The sequence below is a fragment of the Xenopus laevis genome, chromosome 9_10L, assembly GCF_017654675.1.
Source record: "Xenopus laevis strain J_2021 chromosome 9_10L, Xenopus_laevis_v10.1, whole genome shotgun sequence".
Classification (NCBI taxonomy): Eukaryota; Metazoa; Chordata; class Amphibia; order Anura; family Pipidae; genus Xenopus; species Xenopus laevis.
Window position 1 is genome coordinate 109,876,800 of NC_054387.1, and position 23,837 is coordinate 109,900,636.

The window sequence follows — 23,837 nt, forward strand, 5'->3', positions numbered from 1 at the left end:
TATTCTGTATACACTTGTTTTATTCTTCTTTTTACACATACAGTGCTTTACAACAGTGACAGTTCCCCATTGAGCAGAATTTATTCACAGTTATCTTCACCATCTGAGAAGGCATCTGCCATAAACGAAAGACCAACCTAATTCTTCTTCTAATAAAGCAGGGAGCCGGCACACTACCAAAATACATATTTTTATCTACATTAATAGCAATACTATGTGCACTACTGGCCAAAACTCTCACCTGTAATAAAGGCGTGTGAACGTGAGAGACGACATAAGGCAACCTTCTCCATTCACGGATGGCCAAGCTGCTCGCCATCTCTACCAGTCGCTCGATGAAGTTTAACTGTTGTTCTTCTGGATGGCAAATAGCTAGATAACCGCGGTACATGTTCACTTTCCAGGCCATTTCCTTTGGGCAGCTCAACTCCACCTGCGTGACAATAAATTACAGCATTAGTAAAATTCAATATAGTCAGCCCTCATTAGTCCTTAGAAGCTATCTCTAACCAGATATGGAGTTACAGGGAAAAAGAAGAAGCTTTGTAGCAGAACATGGAACAAGTCTGCCACACAACAGTTATAAGGTGGATCTAAAATGTTGTCCAGCAGTGCAAGACATTTATTAATGACATTACAAACAAGCATGACCCTTGCAAACATGAACCCCTTTGTTGCTTGAAATTCTCCAGTTGTCTGGGACCAAGTCAAATGTAAGTGACCAGACCAACATGGTGGTTTTGCTGTATTTTATCAGTTGTACATTAAAGAAAGCAAACCTGCTTTGTGACCAACTGAACATTATACAGAATTAAAACCGAGAATGTGTTTTGTTCCTTGAGTACAACTAAGCCATTTTTATACTGTACATCGTAGCTTTTTGTATTTGTATTTATCCTGCAATATAATTATAACAGACCATTTGTTATTATTCTTGTTGTATGGGTAATGTTGTTTATGATGCATACACAATGGGTTCTGCCAACAACCGTTTACAATTACCTTTTAAGCCCTAACCTTGTCACTGTGATTGCACTGATGTACTCAGTTGGGTACTCGTTGGAGCCCAAGTGGTTTGGCCTGTTCCTCTGTCTTACTACAGCACTACCTAATACAAGTCCTTACAAGGGTTGATACCCTCAGGTCCTCAACATCATGTATTATCCCTGTTATCAGCCAAAGGGCATAACATTCCACTTACTAATACAACTGCTAGACTAAGGCCATTCTCTGTCCAAAACTGCCATCTAGCACAATGTTTTTATATGCGAGTCCTTAGTTTGAGCAATCTGGAATTTAATTATGTTTTGTAAATCTTAGGCCACTGTACCAAATTTATAATGAAGAAATTCTTGGTGCATAGCCATACATTAAGTTTATACATGGGGTCTATGTACACATGCCAAAAACCTACAGCTCAATGTGGAGATATCAGACTAAGGAAAGAAAACATCAGGCACTCACAGTTCCCACAAACAGGCAAAGCAAAGGAACTGCAGACTTTATTTTATGCAAATAATATATGTACACAGAGAATTACATGTTTTGTGCACTTAATCACAGGCTGCACCAAAAATGTGCCCAACAATAACTCTGGCAAAACCTAACAAACATGGAAACATGTCAATGTGCAGAAGGACTTGGGCAATTCCAACAATCTAAACCATTTCCCTGAGCAGCTGTAGAGACACCAAGAATAATGATCTTTTCCCTCCCAGTTTGTCCCCTTGTGGCAGATGGAAGATAAAAAAAAGATAATGCAATGTTAAAATAAACCTTTGGTATCTATAATTTAGTTTTGGTTTTCCTTTTAAATAAAGCATGGAGGTCGACAATCCGACAGAGACTGTGCCCAATGCTATGTCTCTCTTTTCATCTTATACATTGGCTCTGCACAAAAACCACCTAAACATCTAATGACCACAGAGGCCAAGAAGATCCCCAGTAAGAGCGATGGATATATTCTATCAGAGGAAGGACAGCCATAATTATTAGCAAGAAATCCCTGCAGAGTACAGTGAGCTGCCACTAAGCTAAAATGCCAACGTCAACAATGGCTTATGAGTGAGTTGATAAAACAAAACTAAAATACCAGATTTATAAATAATTCTGCCCTCGGATTACAGGAATGAACCACATTCAGCTTTAATGAAGCTCAGAGACACATATCAACATGTCAGTTACACCACCCAAGCTGTGCACAATGTCTCTGCTCAAATCATGATAAATGGCAACAGCCTACTCTACACAGGAGTTGCAATAAATAGAAGGGACACTTATTACACTGGTAACATTTCCTATAATGCAATATACCTCTAAATAGAATATAGAACTGGGTCAAGTCTGTAGCAATAAAGAATGGTAAGAAAAACACTCAAATAGGTGCATTAAAGCTTTTCATCTATAAAAAGTAATACAACCGGTTTATTGTAGGTTAGAAAAAAATGGCAGCTCATCATCCTAGTTATTGGGATATGGAAACCTATTCCCAGAAATATCTGAAATACAGACATGCTATTCCCCATAGGATCCCATTTAAACAAACAATTACTTTTTAACGGATTTGCTATTTCCTTACTAATACTGTTCCCTGTACTGTTCTAGGATTTTATTCTAAAATAACAACACATTTATGGCAAAACAATACAACAGGTATGGGATCCATCTGAAAATTAGTTATCCAAAAATCTCCAAATTAAGGGAAGGCTGTCTCCCATAAACTCCATTTTATCCAAATAAACCAAATTTTTCTCTGTTATAATAAAACACTCCCTTGTACTTGATTCAAACTAAGATATAATTAATCCTTATAGGAAGCAAAACGAGCCTATTTGGGTTTATTTAATGTTTACATGATTTTCTAATAGACTTGAAAATTGGAAAATCCCCAGTTCCCGAGCATTCTGGATAACAGGTCCCATAACTTTACCAGGGTTTTTAATTTTTACCTATGCTTTCATACTTTAAGCAGGCCATACATGACCATCTCGCCAAACGTGCGGATCTTTCACCTCTATGGCCACTTTGAGGTGGATAATATTGTTCAAGACAACGATTGGCTCATGCAGTAATTGCAGTAATACAGGATGGAGGCCCATATGAATGGGGAAATGTGGTCCTCGATCCCACAGGAAAATGAAACGTGGTTGATAAATATCAGGTTGATTTTTGGACAGATATCAGTCGCTCAGGTCTGCTGGTACCATACACAGGCCAATAAGCTGCAAACTCAGTCCAGAAAGATCAAATAGGCAGCCATGTATAGCAAATACAAAAGAGTCTCTAAATTGCATATCCTCACTTGGTGCTCAGAGGCAGGTAACAACTTGGCATATGCAAAAACCATTTTGCTGCCCATTTGCACACTTTAATCTGAAGCAATTATTGGCATATATAGAATACTGTCTCCAATTTATACTTTCCTATTTGAATACAGGTATCTGGAATGCTCGGGAACTGGGGTTTTGCAGATAAGGGGTCAATCTGTTATTAGGACCACCATACTTTAAGGTTACATAGTTAAGTTGGGTTGGAAAAAAAAAGTCCATCAGCGTCAAACCCTCCAAATGAAAACACAGCGCACATACATACACAATCACTCACATCGAGCCCTCTATACACTCACATAAACTATATACAGTATAAGAATATATATCTAATTGTTGATTTTAATAACACAATAGCCTATGATATTTTGCTTGTCCAAGAAATCATCCAAGCCTTTAAGCCTCTTAAAGTGGACCTGTGTAATAAAAGTCCTTTTCAAATTAAACATGAAAACCAATTTCTATTTATTTATTTAAGCTTTCATAGCTGTTGTAAGCTCATTTAAAAATATAAACTGTCAATCAAATATTGCCTGGCCCTCCACTATGTCTAAGGCATAGAGGCGGGGCAGACAATTACTTTCACTTTCCATTCAGCACTTCCTACATGTCACTGCTCTCCCCACATTCCCCCGTTCTCTTCACCATTTAATTGTGTAGCCGGGGCATGGGGATGGACATCGGGTCCTTCATTCTGGTGCACAAACAAGATTCTGAGATGATGCAAGGCTTCAAATAATTTACAAGATTCAAATAATTTATACAATGTAATTAAAGTTCATGTTGCTGGAATAATCTGTTATAGAATTTTGAATAATTTTTTTGGGTGACGGGTCCCCTTTAAATGAATTAACAGAATCAGCCATCACAACATCACCCGGCAGTGTATTCCACAACCTCACTGTCCTGACTGTGAAGAACCCCCTACGTTGCTTTAAATGAAAGTTCTTTTCTTCTAGTCTAAAGGGGAGGCCTCTGGTACGGTGATCCTCTTTATGGGTAAAAAGGTCCCCTGCTATTTGTCTATAATGTCCTCTAATGTACTTGTAAAGTGTAATCATGTCCCCTCACATGTGTCTTTTTTCTCCAGAGAAAACAACCCCAACCTTGACAGTCTACCTTCATAATTTAAGTCTTCCACATCTCTAACCAATTTAGTTGCACTTAGTCTCTGCACTCTCTCCAGCTCATTTATATATTTGGAGCCCAAAACTCAAGATGAAGCCTTACCAGGTGCACTAAAATAATTTAAACAAACCCAATAGGCTGATTTTGCCTCTGAAAAGGATTCATTTATCTAAATTTGGATCAAGTAGAAGGTGCCGTTTTATTATTACAGTGAAAAAGGAAATTGTTTTTATTTTTTTTTTAAACTTTGAATATTTTATTAAAATGAAGTCTATGTGAGATGGTCTTTCCTTAATTAGGAGCAGGTTTCCGGATATTGGAACCCATATGTAACATTTTAGCAAAATTTTCACAATCTGTGAAAAGTGTCTTGCCTTCAGTTATAGGTTGCTTTAAAGCAGGGGTGTCCAAAGGTTAGATCAGGATCTACCAAGGATAGGTCATGTCAGACGAATTTGATTGCATTTTATGATGTGGTAAGTAAGATTCTGGATAGTGGGGGGGCAGTAGATGTGATCTATTTGGATTTTGCCAAAGCGTTTGATACTGTGCCCCACAAACGACTGCTTTCTAAACTAAGGTCTGTTGGGCTTAATGAAGTCGTTTGCACATGGATAGGAAACTGGCTACAGGATCGGGTACAGAGGGTGGTTGTTAATGGGACATTCTCTACTTGGAGTAAGGTTCTTAGTGGGGTCCCCCAGGGCTCAGTATTGGGTCCACTTTTATTTAACTTGTTCATTAATGACTTAGGGGAGGGTGTTGTAAGTTATGTATCAGTGTTTGCAGATGACACAAAATTATCCAGCCCAATTAATTCCATCCAGGATGTGGCATCCTTGCAACAGGATCTTGACAAACTGGCAATCTGGGCAGCTAAGTGGCAAATGAGATTCAATGTTGATAAATGTAAAGTCATGCACCTGGGATGTAAAAATATCCAAGCCACTTATACCCTTAATGGGACTGCACTAGGCAAATCCATTATGGAAAAGGACCTTGGAGTCCTTGTAGATGATAAACTTGGCTGTAGCAAGCAATGCCAGTCAGCAGCATCAAGGGCAAATAAGGTCTTGAGCTGTATTAAAAGGGGCATAGAGTCACGGGAGGAGGGGGTCATTCTTCCACTGTATAGAGCACTTGTAAGGCCCCATCTAGAATATGCCGTACAGTTTTGGTCTCCATCACTCAAACAGGACATTATTGTATTAGAGAGGGTACAGAGAAGGGCAACTAAGCTGGTAAAAGGTATTGAAAATCTTAGCTATGAGGAAAGACTGGCCAAATTGGGGATGTTCACGCTGGAGAAGAGGCGCTTAAGGGGTGATATGATGACTATGTATAAATATATAAGGGGATCATATAACAATCTCTCTAATGCTTTATTTACCAGTAGGTCTTTCCAGCTGACACGAGGTCACCCATTCCGATTAGAAGAAAAGAGGTTCTGCCTAAATATTCGGAAGGGGTTTTTTACAGTGAGAGCTGTGAAGATGTGGAATTCTCTCCCTGAATCAGTTGTACAGGCTGATACATTAGATAGATTTAAGAAGGGGTTGGATGGCTTTTTAGCAAGTAAGGGAATACAGGGTTATGGGAAATAGCTCATAGTCCAAGTTGATCCAGGGACTAGTCCGATTGCCATTTTGGAGTCAGGAAGGAATTTTTCCCCCTCTAAGGCAAATTGGAGAGGTTTCAGATGGGTTTTTTGCCTTCCTCTGGATCAACTGGCAGATAGTTAGTTAATAAACAAAAAAAAAAAAAAAGGTTGAACTCGATGGACATGTGTCTTTTTTCAACCTTACTTACTATGTTACTATGTTACTATGTTACTATGTTACTATGTTACCAGTAGACCTTTAATTGGTTATCAGTACATCTCAAGACACTGTCAACAAACAGATTGTCTAAATGACCCTTCTGTTTCATTCAGATATTTATTCTGTTAAAGCTACATAAGAAATAATTGTTTTTTAAATATAGTAATACAATATTATATTGATTTATAATAGAATTTAAAGTAATATTTTCCATGGAACAGATTACTTTATCGATGTAGATCATAATGGGACAACATCACTAAAAGTACACCCTGCATTACTGAAGTATGGGCGCTCCTGCTTTAACGTCTAGGGTTTAGATTTGGCTCAACTGAAAGCCAAGGATTAGTCCAATTTCATATCATGCAGAAATTACTTCAGCACCTTGGTAATTTACAAAACTTGCAAAACTTTGGTCAAGGAGATGTTATGTATGCTTTGTCAGATATGAGACATTCTATATAGACTATGAGTGCTGTGCCACTTTTTCCCCATAGCGTGGGTCAATTAACCATTATATAACCAATATTCAAGGGCCATATTTGTGTAGAAGGATAAGGAAGTACAAATAAACCCACAAAGCCCTCCAGGCTCTAGAAATGTTTTGAAGGGCCTCATCTGGTTGTGCATCTCCAGCTGGACAGAGAATAGGCAGCTCTAGCATCCAAAAACTCTGATCAGTTCTGTATGGCTTCTCTGCTTATATACAATCAAACATGCAGGTGCTGATTTAACAAAAATAGAACATCAACTGTGCTAGTGCGCTCTATAAAAGGAGGATAATAATAATAAAGTAGATAGGGTGTTAAGCAGTTCTATTTAGTAGCCAATATGTGCAAGATAAACCTTTCCTTGAGGCTCAGTGCAGCTCGTTGTGTTGGCTACAACATATGTCATCAGAACTGCTTGTGGTAATAATGCAGAATTCTGGAAAACAATTGTACACCAGCTGATCAGGAATTGATTCTTAAGCATCGTTACTGTATAAGAATAGAAAAAGACTCGTTCTGATTCTTCTGCTCATCATCACCAATGAAATAAACAGATTTCCTCAAACATTTTTTTCCACAGACAAGGTCTCGGGCTGCGGCAACGGCATCACAATTTATGGCGTTAGCATTTTGTTGGGTAGTCCATTAGTACACGCCTCATTACGGAAAATATCTTTCAATAGAAGCCTGTGCCTGAAGTCACTGGTGGCTGTCACTTCTGTTCAACATGCAAGCCATCACAAGTACAAGCTGTCAGACGTGATCAATTCTCTCAGTTTCGACTCAAGGCTTAAAAATCTACTGTACCATTTATCTACTCTTCTATCTAAATGGGAAAAATGCAGCCGGGGAAAGGATAATGCGTGTATTAATCACATGTACACGTCGCTGTTAGCCAGGGATGTAAAATGTAAAAAATAAAAATAAGGTGCAGAATGTTTTTTTTTTTTGTTTTGCCAGAATTTGTGATATGTTCCACCAAAATGCAAGCAAACATAGAGCTTCGCTAATAAATTTAGAAATGACAGTCTTTAAGAGATTTTGTCATGGAAAAACATGTTTTTACAAAATAAATCAGTTAATACCACTCCTCCAGCAGACTCCTGCACTGAAATCTGTTTTTAAAAAGAGCGAACAGATATATTTTTTTTATATTTCATTTTGAAATCTGACATGGGGCTAGACATGTTGTTAGTTTCTCAGCTGCTGTCAATCATGTGACTTGTGCTCTGATAAACCAGTCACTGTTTACTGCTGCGCTGCAAGATATCTGAAAGGTATCTGAAAGTAGTTCCATTGTGAAGCACTGGCTCTTTCTTAAAGCACATGACCAGGCAAAATTACCTTGAGATGGCTGCCTACACATCAGTACTGTATAACTAAACAAAAAAAATGCATTTATTGGTTCAAGAATAAAATCGTAAATGGTAGAATGTATTATGTGCATTGTATACATTGTAATTTAGTAATAAAAACTGAAAGAATCCCTTTAAATAGCCAGAATATGAAAGAGTTCAAATCCTCGTTGGCACACATTGAAACCCCCTGTATGAAGGATGGGCAGCCAGGACCCCAAAATCATCTCTATTTCCCCAGGCAATAGCTATAAATAATGTTTTTGTTTGAATTAACAGCTGTTCTTTTTTTTTCCCTTTAACTGCAGAAGAGCAGTCAGAGACCACGTTCTACTGGGTAATATCAAGTAGCATGAAACATTTTATTTGGTTAAATAATCGCCAACGTCCTGCTACCGGCTGCTCTTGAACATCACTTTTCTGCACAATAATCATCTATCATGAGTACAGATTGGGTACATTATGTACCTTGTGCCTGGGGTCTTTGGAAAGGACAAGAGCCAAGCAAAGTGGCATCTCAAATATGTCATTCTGCACAATACGCTTGGATTCCAACCAAGAACATTAGTCGTAATGCCTTCTAAAGGCGGATACAAATTACACCCGGGAAATGACATGAACTGGAGTGCTTTTAACTTATTGCCACCTCTGACAAGTTATTCGGCTGTTACAGGGAAAGCATAGGTAAGTATACCTTGTATAAATCATATAAGACAACCACTTTGTTACCAGGTTCGGAAACCAGTCAGTTTTTCCATAGACTGATTTGTACTGCATAGAAGACCGACATTTAAAAGACATGCTTTTCATGAATAAGTTATGACTATGTTAAAGATAGATTTTCCTTTCAAAGCATGTGTATGTATGTATGTGTTTTACTGTGCAATGTCCAGCTGAACAAATGGACACATTTATAGGAGTTATTTTACTGCATTGACCTTGATAAAAGCCCAGCTTAGTCAACAAAATAAGGCTGTGAATCAGACTTTGCCTTTCCTGAATTCAATAGAGGCAGAAGCTTGTAAACACACATTTCCCAACAAAAGCCATTTGTACAGAATTGTAATATCCTATTATATAGATCTGTATTTGGCCTCTCCCATTCCTGACTGATTCAACTAACTGATCTGTGCCAAACCCATCAGCATACACAACGTGTATATATACAGGGAGTCGGTCAGTGTGTGGCCAGCTTAGAGAGGCAGTATCCGCCTTGTCCGACATAAACAAGGCTTGTGCTGAACATACATTTTGCCTATTGTTTAAATCATGAAAACTTGATAAACAGGGAAATTGAAGTTACTCCATGTCTGATCCTTATGAGGATTAGATTACCAACATACAGCCCACTTGCCTTCATCCATTGTTGTGGCTGTTTTGTTAGCAAAAGTCCATTATGCATGGGGTTATCCGTGCACTGGTAAGCTAATTATGTACTCTGCAAGGAGCAATCATAGAGAAGCTTTGGTTTTCCCTGTTTAGTTCAAGAAATAACAAAAACCAAGATTCACAAGCCCTATTCGTAGAACTTATGCTGGGCAAGGAGAAATACTGCCCCTTTAAGAAACACCCTACTGATTGTCCACACAAAGTCTCTATGATTGATCCTGAAATATCAGCAATTGCTTTTCTAGTTTAGGAACTATCCTAATTTGGAAACATATCCAATATGCCCATGATTTTTTCCAGTATTGAAATTAGACATTTCCCTATTCTTCAACTAAAAAATTACCAAGTCAACACCCAAGTGACTGTTACTCTCTTGCATCCGAGTACATGAGTTTCCGACGTAACCACCCACACCTATATACATATAATGGCAGTAATTCAACACCCTCTAGTGCAAGTATGGGTCAGCAGCCAGAAAAAAAAAATGTCCAGGTGGGAAAAATGTATAAAATAAATTACGGGGGACCCCCCTAAATGCCCTGGGGAGGTAAGGGGTGTGTGTGTAGGTAGGTAGGTGCGTGTTTCACGATGTGGGCAATACAGGCATGAAAAAGCTCAAGGTGTGAATATAAACCATTCTTTAACATGCAGAAGCCTTGTATACAGCCTACCCATCAGGAATAGAGTAAGTAAAAGGCAACCCCACTTCATTTCCCTGCAGCTCTTATTTCCCACCACACACCGTCAGCTGTGTACAGATAGACAGATAACAAAGAGTCCATACTCTCTGGTCTTGTGTTTTGAATATTAATAACCACTACTTGGCTGCCCCTTAGTCTTTCCAAGATATAATTATGAATGTGTAGAGAGAAAAAGTGGAAAAGGGAACAAACGATCCGCTGGTAAGAAATATGTAAAAAGAATCAAAATAAAACAGGATAGATTCAGGCTTCTTCTTTCCTTCCTTCTCTCCCCACCCCACTCACCAAAACTGCTGGAAACTCAAAATATAAAACATGACAGAATGAAAAAAAAAAAACACATTTATTGGGAATATGTGTTTGTTGCCAGAAATTGCAGCTGTGTTCTAAATCAAAGAGATTCCCCAAAGAGCCATTTATTGCCTCTGTGAAATGAGCTGTAATGCTGACTTTGTACAAACATCGTCAGTAAGAACAAGGGGAACTTATTATTAAAGCAACCCAGCAGAGTAAGAAAGGATGGTTCTGACCTGCACCAGAGCTTCTTTCATAGCCGTCCAATTAGAAACTCTCCAAGAACACTCAAGGACGAGGTATGGATTGATGTGGCCTTTTGATTGACCATAGTCCGTCAATGCCTCCCACTGGTTCAGCTCTTTTGAACATCTTTAGAAGAGACATAAGTCAGAATCACAATACACGCATAACGGAAAACATCCAATGACACGGCAAAGATATTTCTTTGTTTGTTACGTCATTCTGATTGGTGCAAAATACTTTTAGTCAGGTTTACCCCATCATATGCTTTAACTATTTCATAAAGGGCAATTGCTAGGATCCAAATTATCATAGCAACCATGCATTGGATTAAAGGACTGAAATATGAATAGGAGAGGGCCTGAATAGAAACATAAGTAATAAAAAAAGTAGCAATAACAAACTTGTAGCCCTAAAGAGCATTTGTTTTTAAAGGATAAGGAAAGTCCTTAAACTAAAGAAGTAGCTAGAAATGATGTATATTATGTTTTGGGTTTCTGTACCAGTCCAAGGCAATCAGAGCCATTTAGCAGTAAAGATCTGTGTCTCCAAAGATGCCCCAGTAGCTCCCCATCTTTTCTGCGGATTCATTGCACATGCTCTGTGCTGCTGTCACTTACTGAGCTTAGGGACTGACCCACAATATACAGTACACATGGAATAGAAATGTCACAATATAAGGCTGATTAGTAATTAATACAGATAATTACTACATAGCAGCACAGAAACCAGTATCAGAATTTAATAATCAGCCTTGAAGCATCATCTTATATGACAGGCCAACCTCATTTTCTGCATGAGATTTTGTGACGACCCCTAAGCTTAGCTTCTCAACAGCTGCTCAGAGCCCACTGAGCATGTGAGTGTCACAGACACTTTCCAAGATGGTGACCCCCTGTGACAAGTCCTGGATCATTGCTGCTATTGAGACGGTGACAATTTAGGCCGGTGCAATAAGTTCAGTATATAAAACAGGGCATTAGTCCTATTAATTTTTAGGGTTTAGTTCTCCTTTAATATGGGGTCAGTGATCCCCATTTAAAAGTTGGAAAGAGTCAGAAAAAAGACAAAATCATTCAAAAACTATAAAAAAAAATTAAGACCATTTGAAAAGTGTCTTAGAACTGGCCATTTCACAACATACTAAAAATTTTAAAGTTGCTTAAAATTAACCATTCTATGACAAACTAAAAGTTAAAGGTGAACCACTCGTTTAAGACAGAAAAAGAAAAATGTGCAGAACCAACCGGCACGCTCAAATAAATCAGAAGTGGCAGGATTGACATACTTACCGAATCCAATGGTCTTCCCACAACTGATATTCTGGGAAGACAGCAGGAGACGCATTACACCTTTCATGTTCTTTTTTGGCCTTCTCCATTGCTTTCTCGTAGGTTTCTTGAGCCTAAAAGAATTAAAAGCCCAAAAAGGAATCGATAGCGTTTGAACTGGAAGATGGGTATGCAAGATTTCTGCCTCAGGAAACGGATCAATACATCTATAATCACATTGGCACAATGATACCAGCATGTGATCTGCTCTGCTGGAATCTCTCGCTCGCTGATCAGATGCACAGAGTCAGGCTTACAATGCAGATATAAAAGTGGTTCACAAGAAAAGAAATAATTTTTTACAGCTGAAAAGGTAAGATAAGGTAAAATAGAGGGAAAAATAAACAAACACAGGTTTCAACGCTGCACTGCATGAGACAATAAATGTCAGGTACCTGCTCAAAGAATCCATGCTGCTCATAAGCGATGGCTGTGGATGTTTCAGGGAATTTGCAACGCTTCTGCCATAAACCAGCCCACATGTCCTCTTCTTGCAGCAAAGAATATAGTTCAGCCAAGGAATCCAAAATCTCCTAAAACAGCCAAAGGACAAACTATACAAATCAGGCCACAACTTGGCTTGCATTTAAAAGGTAAAAATAAAATAACATTAAATAAAATTGCCCTTGCATGTGGCTCCCTGAAAGCCAGTGGTTCCCAAACTGTGAAGCTGAAGGTCAATTAGGGTGAAATTTAAGGGTGAATGATTACTTACTTATTTGGTTTTCCCTAAAACTACCTGACAACGTTCTTTGACCTTGTTATGGGAGGGCCCAATGTTTAACAGCAAAGGGGAGCCCTGAACTATAAAGGTATCAGGACCTCTGCCAAAATTGCACTGGAAGAAATGTGTTTACCAGTTACACAAAACCATGCAGGGTGGGTCTTCTTTTTTATCAAGAGAATCCAATTATGACATGTTTGGAGAGTAATGTAAGGTTATGTATTCATAATTAAGCATGCATTGTATATAATTAATAAGTCTAAATTATGTGCAATCTTGATGGAAAATGATCTAGAGGCTCTTCTAGTTATAGTAGAAGAAAAGCTACAACCCAGAAAAAAAAATAGCACAGGCATGGGACCTATTATTCAGAGTAATCGGGACCTGGGGTTTTTACCGGAAAATGGATCTTTCCTAAATTTGGATTTTCATAGAAAATCATGTAAACATTAAACAAACCCAATAGGCTGGTTTTGCCTCCAATTAGGATTATTTCTATCTTAGTTTGGATCAAGTAAAATGTACTGTTTTATTATTACAGAGAAAAAGGAAACAATTGGGTTATTTTTTTTTTGTAATCGAACCTATGGAAGAGTCTTCCCGTTATTTGGAGCTTTCTGGATAACAGTTTTTTGGATATTGTATCTCCTAACTTACCATTCTATGATACAAAAGGATGAAACTAGAGAACCCAAGACAACTAAACAGTTTGGGTTAAAGAGATGTTAAGGGGATCACTACATAATTACACAAGGGATTCCCATAATAAACTCTAGAGATTCTAATTCATAAAGATAATCTTGCAAAATGGCAGGAGGGCACCCATTGAACGCAAAGGGAAAGAACAACTGGGAGACTTTCCATAAAGAGCTTGATATGGAAATTTTGCTTTCTTTATAATATTAGAAATTCCGAAGGAATTATTTGAGCTATTATTTTATATAAGAAACACAATTTACACCTATTATACAGAACAAAGCAGTATCAATACAAATTAATCCAACTGTAAACGCAATTTTGGGGCTTATCAACAAATTACACTTTGCCCCCTCCAGACTCATTTCACACCTTTCAAGGAATTGTTTTGGGAATATGCAGGATCAAGGCCCTAGGAAATCTTTAGCAGTTTTATGTATAAAAGAATAAGCCTCCATGATGGTGTGAAGCCTTAAAATGCACAATTCTCAACGCTTTACTGCGGAAACAGGCAGTTTTCTGCATAAATTGGTTTTCATGATACTCCATGGAAGGAAGCACAGGGGGTTTTGGGCTTGAATGACAGAAGCAGTAGAAGAAGGGTTTAAAACCAGTGCCTCTTTATTTGTGGATAATTTCAGATGTGAATAGAGTGGATTGTCCTTTCTCTTCTAAGGGATTTGGAAAGACTGGCTTGATGGAATAGCTAAGTGACAAATTAAAAGAATGAGAAATAAATGCAAATGCAAATAATAATGCAATGTTTACATTAAATCATATTGTAATGGATATAACACTTATGGCACTGGATTAAAGGGCAAAAGAAGAAGAAAACAGCGTAATAGGCAATTTGTAATGTAAATGAAGCAGTAAGGAAGGTATAATCTTGCCTCTTTACCGCCCTTCCTCTGAACAGTCAGTGAAAACCTGGGCACCAATCCACAAAAGTTATAGGATACAGTTAGCAAATCAATAGTAGGTTTAGAGAACGTCAGTTAGGAGAACCTGCTGTCCTAATTGCATTTATTTTCACTAAAAGGAGGCCTCCGTATGGAGATTTAATTACCTTGTATAAATATATAAAGGGTCACTATAATAACCTCTCTGCAGACCTTTACCTTTTCATCGCTCATGAATAAGTCTGTAATTACTTGCAATGGGAAGAAGAAAGCAGCTTTCATCTTTATTTTTATTAAGGGTTTTCCAATGTAATGCAATCGCAGAGGTGATAAATACTGGCTCATTGGCAGGTTCAAAAAAGCGCTGGCTATTTATAGTAAAACATATTAGGCAGGGCTCTAGAAATCACATTATCTTGGAATGTTGACTCAAGAGTTAAATAAATAACCAGGCTGCAGTCAGGAAGGATTTTTTCCTCCTCTGATAAACATAATATGAATGGCTTCATTAAGGGTGTATTTATGCCTGTTTAGGGTCTGGATTGGGTCAGAATGTCTTAAAACTTCACAAGACAGTCTTGGGGCAAAAAGTTACCCTTTATCTATGTTTTACATTTGCAATAGGGCTGGATGCAGACAGGGGCGATCCTGGCCCCTCCGCAGCCTGAGGCAGCAGCAGTTGCTGCTGCCCCCCCCCCCTCCCCCAGAAATTCGCTCTTAAAGTACCAGGAGCAGCATTTTTGCTGCCCCTGGCACCTAGTGGCGACAGCCTCAACTTTCCTCATTGGCAAAGCACCCCTGGATGCAGAAGCCCATGAATGTATATGGATGCGAAGGACCTACCTGTTGTGGTGGGGTTATGCTCTCTTGCTCATAGAATTCGGTGGCTTGCTTGGGTTTGATCTGCAGGCTCAGGCCCTTCTCAAAAGCCTGATGTTCAAGCATGAGCGTGGAGCGGAACCAGAGGTTGTGGGTCTTCCCCAAGTACTTGAGCACACAAGGTCGGATAGGAATGGGCGGAACACACTGACTCATGGCTTCCACAAAGCAGTTCAGGGCACTTGGCTGGCAATCACGCTGCATTTGGTGACTGCCACTACACAAGAACGGACTGATTTCCCCGGCTAATGCCTGAGAAAGGAAAGTATAATATAAATGTCAAAGCTCCAATTTGATTCATATATGAGATGTGATCTTCAACACATATAACAACAAAGTGCATGCTGAGGCCTCTCGAAGCACTCACCCCTAAACATATCTTTTTCTATTGTCTAATTGGAAAACAAAGAGCATATCAAATTAGGAAGAACTCACATGCTGCTGCCGGTCAGAAAGGATTTTCCACAGTCTGGGGAACAACTGGATCCAAACCTTCTCAGCAAGAGGGGTGGAAATGTGGCACAACTGAACGAACGCACTCAGTAAGGCCCCAGTCTGCGGCAAACACAACGGGAAAATATCTCAGTTTGCTTCCAGTTTTACATAAAGAAACATTCTTTGCAGTCTTTAGCCAAATACTATATATTATATGAACCATGTGCTGTTTTAGATGTGGCTGCAGGATGGAGTATTATTATTATTAGTATTAATGCAGATGGAGAGGATATGGTTGGACATCCCTGTGCGCATATATATATATATATATATATATATATATATATATATATATATATATATATATATATATATATATATATATATATATATATATATATATATATATATATATATATATATATATATATATATATATATATATATATATATATATATATAAATGGGTCCACGGGTTAACAGATTTCTGCTTTATTATTCTGATCCCTTCCGAGTCATATAAGCTAAGCATTCAGCCACCCTCTATCCACCGCATGCCACTTAAGTGATACATTATTACTGAAAAGTCTCACTTCTGTTCATTTCAGGATTGCTCTGTAAGCTCTTGTGCCTTTTGCATCAGCAATTTAGGCAAAAATGAAAACGGAGGCAGTCATGAGATTTATGATATTTTGGTTCTGAAATCAGCATTAATACTTATGCAAAGTAAAATGCAAGAAAAGAACGGGCATGTGAGTATAAGCACTGCCATAAAATAGCAACTGCCATTAGAAAAACCAGCACAGAAATTAGAAAATGGCCATGGGAAGTTTAGAGGCCGAATAGCCACTCACCTTGACTTCTCGGAGGGAATCCAGGAACTTGTCGTGCCTGTTGGTCAGCATGTGCAGCTGGTTCCCAATATCCTTCTCCGAAAGCTCTTTAGTTTTGGGGTTTGTACTTTGATCCCCAGGCGCTAGTTCGATATCGATTTCTACATCCTAAACACAAAATGGATACAGTTTTTAATAGCTATTTGTTATGGTGGCGAACACAGTGTACAAACATGGCATTTGTTGTCCTGTGTGTGGACAAATTAGGGTGCTGAGAAACGGTCAAACAGTTCTCTCTGCATAAATCATAAGGAACAAACCTTCTGATAAATGAATATATCAGAATCTTATAAGTAAATGATAGTGGTTTGAAACACTATATTGGTTTACTCAGCATTACCAACTACTACTTCAACTTCTACACAGGATTTCTTTCCTTTCTTGTTCCATGAATGACATAAGCCTCATGTTTTTCAGACTTTTTGAGTTCAGGTATCTGCTAAGAGTCAATATAGTAAGGCCCCACTTAGCTACAATAACCTTAAGGATACTGTAAAAATTTAGCCCCACAACCCCAAACCTTTTACTCTCATCATGCTATTCATGAATATGTAGTACATTTAGTATCCCAAATCCCAACCTAAACAGCCTACAGCCTCCCCTTTACCGAACCAAATCCAAACCCTTCTTCTGCACCGGAGAAGCAGGAGCACGGGTGGAAAAACCTGATGACTAAAGTGTGCAAGCCGATTTTTTAAACGTTAAATATGGTTCGGATTAGGTTAGGCCAGGCTCTTGGATTTCGCCAAAACTGAATATTGATGATAAAAAAAAAAAGCTCTACACATTGGAAACCTAGATTCTAATGGAATCTCTACAACCAACAAATAGCATCATCTATATGCAACAGAATCTCATTACTGATTGGTTGGTCTGGCTTACTGCTCTGCACCTTTGTTAGTAACCGAACTTTCATAGTCCAATTTAAAGTTTAGCCTTTAAAAGCATCTCTTACCAAGCATCCCCCTTGTTGGATAGAATACAAGCACTGGAATACTCTAGAACATATACCATTATGGAGGTTCCAACAAACTGTGCAGTTACCAGAGTACTGAATGTTTCCTAGGCTACTAAGCCCATGTTAGTGTATCAGTTGGCCAGTCCACAGACACTATGTATGTCTACTTGTTATGCAGCAGCCTATCCAAAATGCCCTATGTGCCAGTCGACTGTAGGTGGCTGACCGAATGCTTAGTGGCTTAGTATAAAAAAAGCAATGGGTTAAAAAAATTTCACTCTAGTTGCCATAGAATTGTCTCCAAGGGGGAAGATGGTTGTTACAGAGATCTTCTCACGCTTGGTACAGTGTAAGTGGGAGGTCTGCAGCATCTGTGCCACAATTTGAGCAGAGACAATTGGCAGAGGAACTTTACTGAAGCAGTTCAGCATGAGCATGTGGGAACCTTACATAATAGCTTGGCAAACGCAGTAAAAGCACATGCAGGCTAACTTAATGTAACCCCTCATCTCAGCTTTTTGTTGTTTTTAATGCTTTACTTCTGTTTTATGGGGAATGGGTTTTATTAGTTGAGAAAAAGCAAATATTACCTCTTCCTTGGATTCGCTGTTCTCCCGTTCTCTGGGCTCCTGTTTGACGTGGGTAACCATGGCAAACGCTGCCCGATCATGACTGTCTGCCAGGTTGATAACATTAGTAATAGATGGAAGCATGGCTCCCTGACAGCTTGTGCCAATCGTCGTGCTTCGCTCACACACCGCCAGCAGGAGCTAAAGAGAACCAAGTAGGACTTGTAACTGGCTTGTTAGCATTATGATCACTTTGGCACCGTTGTAAACTGGTTAATTGCATATGCGGACAAACACCAAACAGACAAGGTGTTTAAAACAGGCACGGAAAGAAAGAGAATAACTGAAAATTATTGTTATTTATTTCCTGGAAAAAGGCAGTGTCCTTAATCCTGACCCCAGCCTTAAAGATGCATATATGTTTTTAAGATGACCATGAAACAATCCAATATATTTAGTGTTTTTTATATACACTGCAATTATAGCAGCACCTTTGTTTTGCCTTGTGCTGATGCAACATTCAGGTTAATTTGCTTTGCCTCATGTCCTTTAACGTTTCCACTAAAATGAATCATGGGTCTGTCCAAACAGCAGTACAGTAGATAATCTTTTCAAACAATATATGACCCTGATGTGTATATAACTGCCATTTTAATCCAAACCAATGCCTAAATAACTGTATGAGACCATCACTCAAAACACAGGGCCTACCTCAATACACTGTTTGATCCAAAAATGGTTTCCCATAGCTTCCCAGTTCTGTGAGCAAGTGATATAGAGCAGCCGGTCATACACCCGCCGCTTCATGGAGGTATCAAAGACTTCAAAGAATTTGGCACGTATAAGCGGCTGGGCACAGCGCAGGCCGGAGAGAAAGGCTGGTTCCAGCTTGGCTGTGAGTTCACTTCCAGAAAGGTTCTCGTCTCTATAATAGAGCAGACACACAGAATTACACATAGAGCCTTTGCTGAGGAATGTTAATTCATTTAAAGTAACATGTAGCCTTATCTCTATTTTATGTGGTTTTTTTGAATGACTTGCCTAGGCCCCAACAATCGGATCACAAGGCCAGGATCAAGGGCCGCATCAACGAACTGATGCCGTCCTCTGTCGGGAATTTTAATCCTGCCCAATCAACATCTAGCCCCATAAACTGACCAATAAGCTGCTGACTTTGTCTGCCGGCAGCTTTTCTCATACAGCAATGATAAGGAAAAAAATAAAAATAATAAGTTGCCTGGTGAATTTCCCCTTTACACGAGTTTAGTATGCGGTTACAGATTGCAAGGCCTTGGACAGCCTCAGCAAAACGTTGTAGCGAAGGCAGGTATTTTGGATAAATGAAATATTAATGTATTCTGAAGGTTTCCCAGTCTCTCTGGCACCTTATTCTGTCAAGGTTTTAAAATGGAAACCTTCAGTACATTTCCTTTTTGTGTTTTAGAATGGAGTTGGCACAAAGTAACGTGGAAAAAATCAATGAACAAAAGAGACGGAAAGAAAACGTTCCATGGTGAGGATCTAAAGCAATGTGATGGATGGTAACAGCGATTGAGCAGGGTGACACTGTACAAGGCAGTGAGTTCATTCACATTGGCTGAACTGGGACTTTCAGTTTCAAATTTCCAGGAATATCAATGTAGAGGGTTACACAGACAGGTTCCTTTAAGCAGCTGCAACCAATCAGCAGTTATATTTTATTGGTCTGCTGCAGTTACAAAAATATAAGTAAATATCGAATTAGCTGCTGTGCAATACTACACTAGATCAAGCCTCTACAGAACGACATTAGGCTCTGGTTAAGTCCAGTTTTATATCAGAGGCCTCCATAGTGGATGGACTGCAAAGTAATGATTTTAGTATTGCTGGACTAAACCACTGTATCTTTTGCATGATAAGCTGTTGAGTTATGGGTAGTCTTGGGGTTAATGACATATTCTGACCATGTTCTCTAATGTATTGAATTACTTATCCAGCCATACACTGACCAACCATGCATAATAACTGCCGACATCCACAGTACATAAATATTGGTCAGGTAGACTGGGCCACCTTAAACACGTGGCAGATATGTGGCACCATTTATTTGGTGTCTGTATTAGTGTGTGGGTGCAGACGTTGTACAGCTAGCCTTTGGTCCTACAACAGCTTGTCAATGGAGTTGAAGTCTAACAAGAGTAGGTGCGAGTCTTTGTACCACAAACTGGAAATTATGGTTTTAAAGTATAGCCATGTGAATGAATAGGCTACACACATAACAGGATTTTTGTTACTCACCGTTAAATCTGTTTCTCTGTAGTCGAAAGGGGGACACAGGGACCGATGGGGTTAAGCTCCATCCTCCAGGAGGCAGGACACTTGAAGTAATTAAAGGGGCGTGGCCAACGGGCTTTACCCCTCACACTGTACATTCCTATTCAGTTTGTTCCAAAGCTGCTAACGTAAGTATTAAAACTATCAACAGACAGAAAGTAAACCAAGGAACTATTCAAACGTGACCAAGCGGTCACCAGCTCGCCGAGGCGGGAAGCCCTGTGTCCCCCTTTCGACTACAGAGAAACAGATTTAACGGTGAGTAACAAAAATCCTGTTTTCTCTGTCGTCTTAGGGGGACACAGGGACCGATGGGGACTTAACAAAGCAGTCCCAACAACAGCAGGGTGGGAGCGAGCTGTATATACATATATGAATTTATTTGATTACGGATTGCAACACCATCCGTCCAAGAGAAGCTTCGGCGGAAGAATATGTGTCGACTTTGTAAAATTTGGCAAATGTATGAGTAGAGGACCAGGTAGCCGCCTTAAAGATTTGCTCTAAGGAAGCTGAGTTACGCCATGCCCAGGAAGCACCCACCGCTCTGGTAGAGTGAGCCCTGAGTCCCTCTGGAGGAGGTTTTCCTTTTGCAGAATAAGCTTGCTTAATCGATTCTCTGATCCATCTAGACAAGACCGACTTAGAAGCTGGCTGACCCCTGCGGGGACCAGATGGAAGAACGAACAGAGCAGGGGATTTCCGAAAGGATTTGGAACGATCAATATACCATCGCAATGCTCTGACAACATCTAACTTGTGTAGTCGGCGTTCCTTATCATTCTTCGGATCTGGACAGAGAGAAGGAACTACGATTTCTTGGTTCACATGAAATGCAGAAACAACCTTGGGCAAGAACGTCGGTACCGTTCTGAGAACAGCTTTATCTTTATGGAATATCAAGTATGGAGGTTCACATGAAAGGGCGCTGAGTTCCGATACTCTTCTAGTAGATGAAATTGCCACCAGAAAAAACCACCTTATAAGTAATCCATGTATCAGAGACTGAACTTAATGGTTCAAACGGTGGATCGAGCAATGCTTCCAGCACTAGATTGAGGTCCCAGCCTGCCACGGGTGGGCGGAATGGTGGCATGATGTGTGCCACTCCTTGCAGAAACGTGCGTATAATATCTTCATTCGCTAGGCGAGATTGAAAGAGGATTGACAGAGCCGACACTTGAACCTTTAAGGAGCTAAGCTTGAGGCCCATTTTTAAACCTTGTTGCAGAAAGGAAAGTATTCGTGGTAACTGTAGTTCAAGGAAGGGAAAGTCTGACTCCTTACACCAATTGTAGTACGAGTGCCAAACTCTGTGGTAAGACCTGGACGAAGATGCTTTTCTAGCCTTCAACATGGTAGGTATTACCTCTTCATCTAATCCTTGGCTCTTCCAGATGGAAATCTCAACAGCCATCCCGTCAAAGAGAACAGTCCGGGGTTGTGGTGTGTTATGGGCCCCTGCTGCAGAAGATCTGGTCTGGACTCCAGCCGAACTGGCTGAGCGATTGACATTTCCCGTAGATCGGTGAACCACGTTCTCCGAGGCCAGTATGGTGCTACCACAATTACCGTCAATTGAGATTGTTTGATCTTTTTGAGCACTCTCGGTAGCATAGGAAGTGGAGGGAATACATAAGCTAGATTGAAATTCCAGTGCTGGGTCATGGCATCCACCCCCAGTGCCAACGGATCCCTGTAGCGGGCGAAAAACCTTGTTACTTTTCGGTTGCTTCTGGAAGCCATTAGGTCTATGCTGGGAATGCCCCATTGATTCGTGAGTTGATCGAACACTTCTGGGTGTAGTTCCCATTCCCCTGGATCCAGATGATTTCGACTGAGGAAGTCTGCCTTTGTATTGGATATTCCCGGAATGTGAATTGCAGATAGCTGTACTGAATTGATCTCTGCCCAGTGTAGAATTTGTCTTGCTTCCGTCAGTGCTGCCCGACTTCTCGTGCCTCCCTGACGGTTTATGTACGCTACCGTTGTAGCGTTGTCGCTTTGAATGCGTATTGGTTTTTCTGCAAGCTGTCTCGTCCATTGAGCTAGGGCTAGCTTTACTGCTCTTAGTTCTAGGATATTTATCGGTAGTCTGGATTCCTCGGGAGACCATAGACCTTGTGCTGACTGATTGTAGCAAGTCGCACCCCATCCCTGAAGACTGGCATCCGTTGATATCACAACCCAGTTCGGGGTTGCCCAGGATTGACCTACTGCTAGGTTCTTCGGACTCAGCCACCACCGCAATGCTTTCTTTGTCGGTTGTGATAATGAAAGGAGTCGAGATAGCGGACCCCCTTTCCATGAAGTAAGAATGCTTGCTTGAAGCGGTCGAAGGTGTATTTGTGCGAAAGGTACCGCCTCGATGGCCGACACCATCGTCCCTAAAACTTGCATTGCCCTGTGCACCGTTATCCATTGGCTGGATAAGAGTGACCGCACCTGATCCCTGATCCTGATCTGTTTTTCTGCGGGTAGACTTACAGTCTGCGAAATCGTGTTGAATTCCAGACCCAGAAACAACATGTTGTGGCTGGGGTGGGGATTGGACTTCGACCAGTTGATGGTCCATCCGAAGTCCTGTAACAACTGTACCGCCTTCTGTAAATCCTCCTTGGCCCTCATCTCTGATCTGGCCTTCAGGAGGAGGTCGTCCAAGTAGGGGGTCACTGAAATCCCTTGTAGCCTCAACGTGACCGCTGTTACAGCCATTAACTTCGTGAACACTCTGGGGGCGGACGATAGTCCGAACGGAAGCGCCACGAACTGATAGTGCTTGTTTTTGAATGCGAATCGGAGATAACATTGATGAGGAGGCCAAATCGGTACATGTAGGTAGGCATCTTTGATGTCTAAGGACATCATCAGTTGACCCTGTTCCATCCCCCGAATTACCGACCTCAACGTTTCCATCTTGAAGCGTATCGACCGAATGAATTTGTTGAGACCCTTGAGATCTAGTACTGGCCGTAGTCCCCCATCCTTCTTTGGTACTGTAAACAGGTTGGAGTAAAACCCTGAGAATCTCTCCGTGTAGGGTACTGGAACTACAACTCCGGATCTCTCCATCTTGTCTATACACTGTAGAAAGGCTTTTGCCTTCTGAGGGTTGTGGGGTACTCTGGACATGAGGAACCTCCTGGGTGGAACAGTTGTGAAGTCTAGATGATATCCTTCCGTCACAATTTCTTTGACCCAAGCATCCGTAGAATGCCGGGTCCATTCCTCCCGGAATCGAAGTAACTTGCCCCCTATCCAGTCCAACGATTCCGGAGGGAATGCCCCGTCAGACTGACGTGGGCTTATCTCCTGAGGGCTTGTTGTGAGGTCTATTGGTCTTCCAGGTTGGCCGACCTTTATCGTTGGATTTAGGTCGAAAGTGAGATCTTT

General features: G+C 40.2%; 1 protein-coding gene across 4 annotated transcripts in view; it reads right to left on the reverse strand.

Annotated features, from left to right (window-relative positions):
* Positions 1-23,837, reverse strand: part of trrap.L (transformation/transcription domain-associated protein L homeolog) — a 132,337-nt gene that overhangs the window by 46,132 nt on the left and 62,368 nt on the right. For all 4 annotated transcript variants that reach the window (XM_041575843.1, XM_041575844.1, XM_041575846.1 and 1 more), the window contains exons 49-57: positions 18,843-19,056; positions 18,153-18,332; positions 16,566-16,712; positions 15,712-15,831; positions 15,241-15,528; positions 12,474-12,611; positions 12,040-12,152; positions 10,741-10,876; positions 242-433 (exon numbers count right to left, since the gene is read on the reverse strand). In XM_041575843.1, the coding sequence (XP_041431777.1) occupies positions 242-433; positions 10,741-10,876; positions 12,040-12,152; positions 12,474-12,611; positions 15,241-15,528; positions 15,712-15,831; positions 16,566-16,712; positions 18,153-18,332; positions 18,843-19,056 (1,528 nt within the window). The remainder of the gene's footprint in view (positions 1-241; positions 434-10,740; positions 10,877-12,039; positions 12,153-12,473; positions 12,612-15,240; positions 15,529-15,711; positions 15,832-16,565; positions 16,713-18,152; positions 18,333-18,842; positions 19,057-23,837) is intronic.